At 41.4% G+C, this 7870-nt stretch overlaps 1 protein-coding gene across 3 annotated transcripts in view; it reads right to left on the bottom strand.

Moving 5' to 3' along the window:
* Positions 1–3400: 3400 nt before the first annotated feature.
* Positions 3401–7870, bottom strand: part of ACADSB (acyl-CoA dehydrogenase short/branched chain) — a 52344-nt gene continuing 47874 nt past the window's right edge. For all 3 annotated transcript variants that reach the window (XM_086378067.1, XM_086378065.1, XM_086378064.1), the window contains 2 exons: positions 6958–7057; positions 3401–6230 (listed from right to left, as the gene is read on the bottom strand). In XM_086378067.1, the coding sequence (XP_086234193.1) occupies positions 6160–6230; positions 6958–7057 (171 nt within the window). In that variant the 3' untranslated portion in view covers positions 3401–6159. The remainder of the gene's footprint in view (positions 6231–6957; positions 7058–7870) is intronic.

Here is a 7870-nt window from a genome sequence, read left to right as displayed (position 1 = left end):
AAACAATGGAATTTGGTGATGATTTAATCTCGGAACATGGGTCTTACTCTTTTAAACTGCTGCACCGGATTACATGGTGTGTATGCCCACGATTTATTTATTCTCCCACCTAGCCATTTCTAATTTGTCACTACCGCAAACTCTGCTGCCCTCAAAGTCCCTGACATGCCTTCCTGTCCATCCTCCCAGAGGCACGGACCGAAACAGCTGGGTTTCTTTTGTCGACAATCTGTAATGTATATGTTTATTTTCCAATTAACCAAGGTTATTTAAAGTTATGACTTTTTTTTTTTTTTTTTTGCAGCCTACCTTTTGGTTATTTACTTCTGTGTACAGTAAATGGTGCCTATAAGTCTGTCTTTTTTGGCATTTATAAAAGCTTCCTTTATGGCAAAAATTCAAAATTAGATAATTCACTTGCATTTGAAAAGGAAAACTTCTCCCTGTACATAAATATATATGTCAAACTTGTTGATTATGCTACCCAGTCCCTCTCTGTTCTTACCATTTCCTACTTAACTTGTTGATTTCTAAGTCAGAGGCTGTGATTATGACTTTATCAATGTTTTCACTGTATTTTTATTATTTGTTTGGTTGTCTGTAGTTCCCTGCAACACTGTAGGAGATGTAACCTCCATGACTGCTGGGCCTTCTTGGTGAAGGCTTCCTGTCTTTTTACTAGACATCCTTTTCTGCCATTTTACAATTATTTTTAACTCCATTTTGATGTTAAGTTTGCTGTTCTTGCTTCCCTCTTGGTAGCATTTTGAATGGGCTTTCTCCTCTTCATTTCAGCTTTCCTATGCTGCTGTTTTTTTTAGGTGTTACTAACATTCTGTATCTGGGATTTAAATTTTCCTTTTGTCCCATTGATGCTTTTGAACTGTGGTGTTGGAGAAGACTCCTGAGAGTCCCTTGGACTGCAAGGACATCCAACCAGTCCATTCTAAAGGAGATCAGTCCTGGGTGTTCTTTGGAAGGAATGATGCTAAAGCTGAAACTCCAGTACTTTGGCCACCTCATGCGAAGAGTTGACTTGTTGGAAAAGACTCTGATGCTGGGAGGGATTGGGGGCAGGAGGAAAAGGGGACGACAGAGGATGAGATGGCTGGATGGCATCACTGCTCGATGTACGTGAGTTTGAGTGAACTCCGGGAGTTGGTGAAGGACAGGGAGGCCTGGCGTGTTGCGATTCATGGGGTTGCAAAGAGTCGGACACGACTGAGCAACTTAACTGAATTGAACTGAACATAGTTTAATGGGTGAGTTTAACCCATTTATACCTCTGAGTTTTACTGTTTGGCTACCTTGCTTTGTTTTCCACTTACCATAATTTCTTTGGGGAAAAAAGCTGTGTAAAGTTAAGTTTTTTTTAAATTATTTTTAAAATTTATATTTTATGTACTGTCTTCACTGGGTCTTCTTTGCTGCTCATGGACTTTATCTAGCTGCAGTGAGCAGGGTCTGCTCTTCGTGGTGGCGCACGAGGTTCTCATTGAGGTGACTTCTCTTGTTGCGGAGCTTGGCCTCCAGGCTCATGGGCTTCAGAAATTGCAGCTCATAGGCTGACCAGTTGTGGCGTTCGGGCATGTGGGATCTTCCTTGGACCGGGGATCAAACCTATGTCCCCTGCATCGGCAGGCAGGTTCTTAACCAATGGACCACCAGGGAAGTCCTCAAAGTTACGTGTCTTTTTTCCCTTCATACTGTGAGTTACCCATACAAGTGATGGCAAGTCGAACATCCTGCAGCCACTCCCGCTCGGATCTGTATCCTGCTCCATCTTTCTTCCTTCCTCGGGGCAGTTCTTTGACGGCTGTGATGGAGATGAATTGTCTCTTTTGGAATCTCCTTAGTTTCCTTTCAGTACCCTTTTCACTCCTCTGCTGCATCTGCCTATTGCCCTATCCACCCACCTGCCATTTTTTCTTGCCAAACCCACATGCTCCCACCACGCCTGTTTATTTGTCTTACAGGCCATGTTCTCAGCTAGTTTTTCTGCTTGAAATGATCTGAAACAATTCCTTTAGAATTATTAGCTAGTAAAGGGCTAGGTGGCAGCGACCTTTTTATTAGGACACTCCTAAAAACAAACAAACCTTAACGACCCAAAGGAAGGAATCTGACAGGGCCTTCACCAGCCAGACTGAGTTTGAACCATTTCTGTCATGTATCAATAAGCAACTTATGCCCTCTCCACGCCTCAGTCTCCTTGCCTTTAAAATGGGCTCACAAGAGCACCTACTGTATAGGACTGAGTTAAAAAACGTGTCGAGAGCGTAGAATAATGCCTGGCATGTGATAAGAACGTGAGAGATCTTAGTGCTATTGTTATCATTCTAATGGATCTAAAGAAATACTGTTTTAAATGATGAGTTTTTTAAAAACTAATTAATTTGGCTGCGATAGGTCTTAGTTCACATGCAAACTCCTAGTTGTGGCCTGTGGGATCTAGTTCCTTCATCAGGGATGGAACCCAGGCCTCCTGCATTGGGAGCACAGAGTCTTAACCACTGGACCACCAGGGGCGTCCCTAAATACTTCTGCATAGGGTTGGCCTTGGTGGTTTTCTATGTGTGAGGATTCACTAATGAGAACAGGAAAAAAAAGACACCTGGCATAAACATTTTGCTAAGAACATGGTCTTACTCATCTTTGCGTGGCAGCCTGGGGCGCACAGCACCTTGTGCCCTTGGCCGCATGACTGTCCGACACACATCACTGAATGCCAGACGTACAGATGGACTGATATCTAGATTTCTAAAACATTGTGGGAAATATGGGGAAGAGATAGGCTGAAACCTCCTGTGAGCTTAGACAACAGTGTATCACTGAGGAAAAGGTCCGACAATGCAAGATTTCCAGACGCGATACTACAAACACAGGGATAAATATCAGCTGGATATTTATGTGAGCTATACTGTGAAGTGAAGTCTGACTCATTGCGACCCCATGGACTGTACCCTACCAGGCTCCTCCGTGCGTGGGGTTTTCCAAGCAAGAATACTGGAGTGGGTTGGCATTTCCTTCTCCAGGTGATCTTCCCAACCTAGGGATCGAATCCAGGTCTCCCGCATTGCAGGCAGACGCTTTTAGCGTCTGAGCCACCAGGGAAACCCCATACATACCGTGAAGATGTGCTCAAAAGAAGTGACCTCTCCACTGAAGAGCTGCTTTTTTTTTTTTTTTTGCCTTAAAAAGAAGCAGGGGAGGGGGATGATCAATCTGGTAAAAATCTTATTTAGCATCATGAATTTAAAATTGGTCTCTTCCCTGAAAACAAACAAAATCAGCTTACATGACAGGCAAGCTACCAGCTTGGTAAGCAAAGGTACAGTGTCTGTCTTGCGGGAAGAGTACATTGTTTTCTTACTTCTGTATGCATAACAAACAATTTTGCTTTATTAAAGTAGCAAAAGCCTCCAGGTAGTGCTTTATTTTTTCATTCTCCATAGAATATTGATTTTGTAACACTGATTACAGTCTGATGTGTACTATTACAACAAAAGTTTCACTTTCTGAGATAAGCAAAAATACATCAGCAAGGATTAGTGCATTTTCTAAAACATACCATAATCATAAAACCAAGTGATTACAATCATCCTCATATCTGACATACCAGCTACATCCTAGGAGAGCTGGTATATTCGTCAGGTGATTTATAAATGTAAGTAATGACACCCATCAGTCTTAACACTTCTGACATGTTATTCTTTTATCAGTTAAACCTAAAATAAACCAATAAGAGGACTGAAATATAGCAAGGATGAAATCCAGAATGTGTTGAACAGAGACAGTGGTAAACAGTAGGAAGAGCACAGAATTGGGAGCCAGTACATTTGGATCTCTGTTTTATCTTTGGCCCTGGACGGATGATCTCGGGTAAGTATTTTGGGCTACATGAATCCTTCACTTTTAAAATGAAGAGAGTTGGCTGGATGGGTCTCTAAAGTCTTTCTAAGATTTGAAAGTGAAAGTGTTAGTCACTTAGTTGTGTCTGACTTTTTGTGACACCATGAACTGTAGCCCGCTTCTGTACATGGAACTCTCCAGGCAAGAGTATTGGCGTGGGTAGCCACTCCCTTCTACAGGGGATCTTCCCCACCCAGGGACTGAACTCTGGTCTCCTGTATTGCAGGCAGATTCTTTACCGAGACACCAGGAATTGGGAGCTTTCCATAATTCTAAAATCTTTGACACCGATTCATTTTTGTGTTGTAAAGTGAAATTCCTGACAATACTAACGTGGCAGTTGGGGTGAGTCCAGCTCTGCCCACATAAATATGACTTGGTGCTTGTGTTCAGGGCTTTTCCTTCTGGGCCCCGTAATGGCCCTATCCTCAAATTAACAAAGAGTAATGACAGGTTTCAGGAGGTAAACAAGCCTGTCCTTCCACTGGACACAAACTCAAAACCCTCAAAGTCATGGTTATTAAGAAAAGCTATAATGCAAGAACTATGAGGAAAACCTGCCACATCGTCTTTGGAAAATGGTACAGTAACAAAATTCACTAATGGAGGAAGGTAGGGACAGATATTAACTACAACACATGATTTTCAACTGTTATTTGAGAACATGTGCAAAACATACACACAATTAGAACTGTATCAATATGAAATATAAATTCAAGGTTCAGGTATACACAGAAGCCTCTCTCGTACGCTAATCTGAACAAGGTTTATTGTAGCTTCACATGTTTATAACTCCAGGGGAGGAAGTTAGTATTACTGATGTTGGTTTCTACTCTGTCATCTGAAAAGCCCACCTCACTCAAATAACCACAGAAATCAAAGATGTCCCTGCCCCGCTTTAGGACAATTCATCCATCCCTACTTTCTTTATCAGAGCACTGTCCTTTTGTTCTGAAAGACTGCATGATTAGTTTCTGTCAGCTCCCTATCTGAAAGTTAAGTAGACTTAATCTCTTTTGATCAGAAGTCTAAATTTGTCCATATGTCTTTCTAATATTCTAACGTAACTCCTATCTCCACTGTACTTACACAATTCTGAATACTTAACCATGATATGCATTATACAAATTTGAAGAACATCAATGTGTAAAGCAAAATTACTTTGAAAATGTCAAGTTTTCTTAATAAACGTCATCCTTTCATTAAAGTACTAAAGTGCTTCCCACTTGACAGCAGTGATTGCTTTAAACAACTGGATGAATGGTGAAACATTCTCCAACGCCTCTAATCCTTGCCCTGTCTCAGGAAATACAACACACTCAGCCCTTCACTGTCCACCTCCCCTCTAGGGGACAGAGGACTTAGATCCTCTTCTCCTGGTCAAGAATCCCTGATACTGAAGAACTGGCATTGCCAGCTAGATATTTTGTTGAGCTTTGCCTTTCTATAATTTGACTGTAAAACAACAGATTTTTGCCTTCCCAGATATGTCCTTTTTAAATAATATCTCAATCTGCTTTTTGACCCCTACAGCTCTCTTGTATTTCTCCTTCCTTACAAGATTTTAATACACTTCATTAAGAGGGTAAGACAACCCCTCTGGAGAATCACCAAACTAAAGTATAATTTCTGAATTACCTATCATGATAAAGCTCAATAACTAAGCTTGAGTAAACAATTTTACTCAGTATTCAATTTAAATTGAAGCTTAAGTATTCAATATAAACAGAAGTAAACAGCATCGTTGGTAAAATGAATATTACAATGTTGAGTATATTCTGATTATTAAATTATTTAAACTTCATACTTGAAAACTAATGTAGAGACTTTTTTTTTTTTTAAGTCCGATCATCTTTTATTTATTTATTTTAAAATGTTTTTTCATTTATCTGGCTGTGTCAGGTTTTCTGTCATGTGGGATCTTTGGCTGAAGCACACGGGCTCTTTAGTTGGGTCACGGGGACCCCGGAGCATACACATTCAGTAGCTAGAATGATAATGCATACAGAGCTTTAAAAATAGTTTTGGAGAAAATATGGTACACTTATTCCCAAATTTTAAAAATGATTTTCTGTGCCTAAGTTAAGCAGATTGTAAAGAAAAGACAGAAAGGGTCTCAGATCCAAGATGAAGGGCCCAAATGAAATCACTCAGTGAGATGGAGGCCCACAGCCCCCAACAAGGCACACAGTTTAAAATTTAACACCAGTGGCACCAGGGAGGGGGCCCGCTTCTTTGGCTGTCCTGTCAGTATTCCGCACCGATGCACTTTGCGATGGTGTTCAGCTGGATATTTGAAGTTCCTTCATAAATTGTGCCTTAAAGAAAGGGGAGAAAAGGAACATAAAGGAGTGGAGCCACAGGAAGAGTCTGTACACAAATCAGGTCTGCAAACACCACCTCTGCACTTACTATAAAACTGTACCAGGAACACTATGCAGTGTCCCCTAAATGTGGTATTATTTACAAGGTAATCTTACCTAAGAGATGACAATATTCCACCTGATTTACACATTTCCAGAATCAGTATTAAACAGGTGAGTTTCCCGTTCCTAAACTATCAATGCATAAGCCTGGATGGTTTCCTGGGAATAGGCAGCTTTTATAACTGGCTGAGTTTCTATCTTCCCACCTGGCAGTAGAGCAGTGTAACGCTCAAGCTTGGTTACCCACTTAATGTCTAAAATTAGAACTGAGCTTCCAGCAACAGCATTAAGCCAGTCAAAAATATTAACATTTTTAGTAAAAGAAAAATTAAGACAGTAGAATTTGTTGTGGTTTTACTGAAAGGCCTTCAGAGGCCTTGAGGCATTTAAAAAGACAATTTGATGTTTAAAAAATAATAAATCTACTTTTTTGAAGGAAGAAGTAGTGGGGGAAAAATCCAGCCACAAAAAAAGGAGAGCCAAGAAACATAGTAACTGAAGACTTAAAACTGCCTCTGCCCAGGTGCCAGTAGCAACAACAAAAACATCAAACCAACACAACAGCCTAAAACGCCTAAGAGTCAAATAAAACAAAATAAGTGTTAAAAACTCTATTTACCAATCTTCGCATCTCGGAAATATTTTTCCACAGGGTAACTTTTGGTGTAGCCCACTCCTCCCATCCACTCGATACACTTGCTGGTAATGAGGCCTGCCAGCTACCAAAAAGAAGCACAAATCACGCTGAAACCACATAACTTACACATGACCAACACTAAAACATTCTTAGTAACGTGGATTCACTACCACTGGCAATTGGAAGGAGCGAGGTTATTTTGTAAATTAACATTTCTTCGTCCCAGTCTCTGTACCATTTATGGAAAATTTCCTATTAGTTCATAAAATTCTTAAGAGAATTAGGGTCTTTGTTTTAGACTTGTACACTTGTCGACGGTGTCATTTACTCAGCAAATGTTAACCAAGGGCTTCTTGCATCATCCACTCTGCCAGGGTGCTGACCAGTCACTGCCCTTTGGTCCTGCTGGTCATTCAGAGAGACAGATGTTGAAGCACGATCACCAAAACTGAAAACCTATGGGGCCAGAGAAGAGCCTGCGGGAGGAGCTGCCGTGGTTTAGATGGGGCAATGGGTGAGGAAGGTACAGCCTCGCTGACAACTAAAGGACAAGTCAAAGGACATTTCAAACTGAGGACTGACGCATAGAAAGGCTCCAAGGGGGAAGTGGGTTCATCGACCTCAAAGGCCTGAGGACCAGTGGGCTGGGGTCAGGGTGAGCTGTGAAAAGGGGATGGGTGTGGGCAGCAGTGGGCCTCATGTGATGTGAGCAGTTTAAATAATCTGCTGGCCCCCAAAGGTGTCCCCAGGAGAATCCCCAGAAAGTATAAATGTGCATCACCTACACGGCATAGGAACTTGCAGGCTGGTTAAGTTAAGGGATGATCCCAGGTTATCTGGGCAGGTCCCGTGTCATCACAAGGGTCCTTACAAGGGAAAGAGGGAAGTAGAGAAG

This window comes from Bos grunniens, chromosome 26, assembly GCF_055505025.1.
Source record: "Bos grunniens cultivar Pamir isolate PY7600 chromosome 26, Bosgru_T2T1.0, whole genome shotgun sequence".
NCBI classification, from domain to species: Eukaryota; Metazoa; Chordata; class Mammalia; order Artiodactyla; family Bovidae; genus Bos; species Bos grunniens.
Note: the sequence above shows the minus strand (reverse complement) of the source record. Positions and strands in the feature narration are given on the sequence as shown.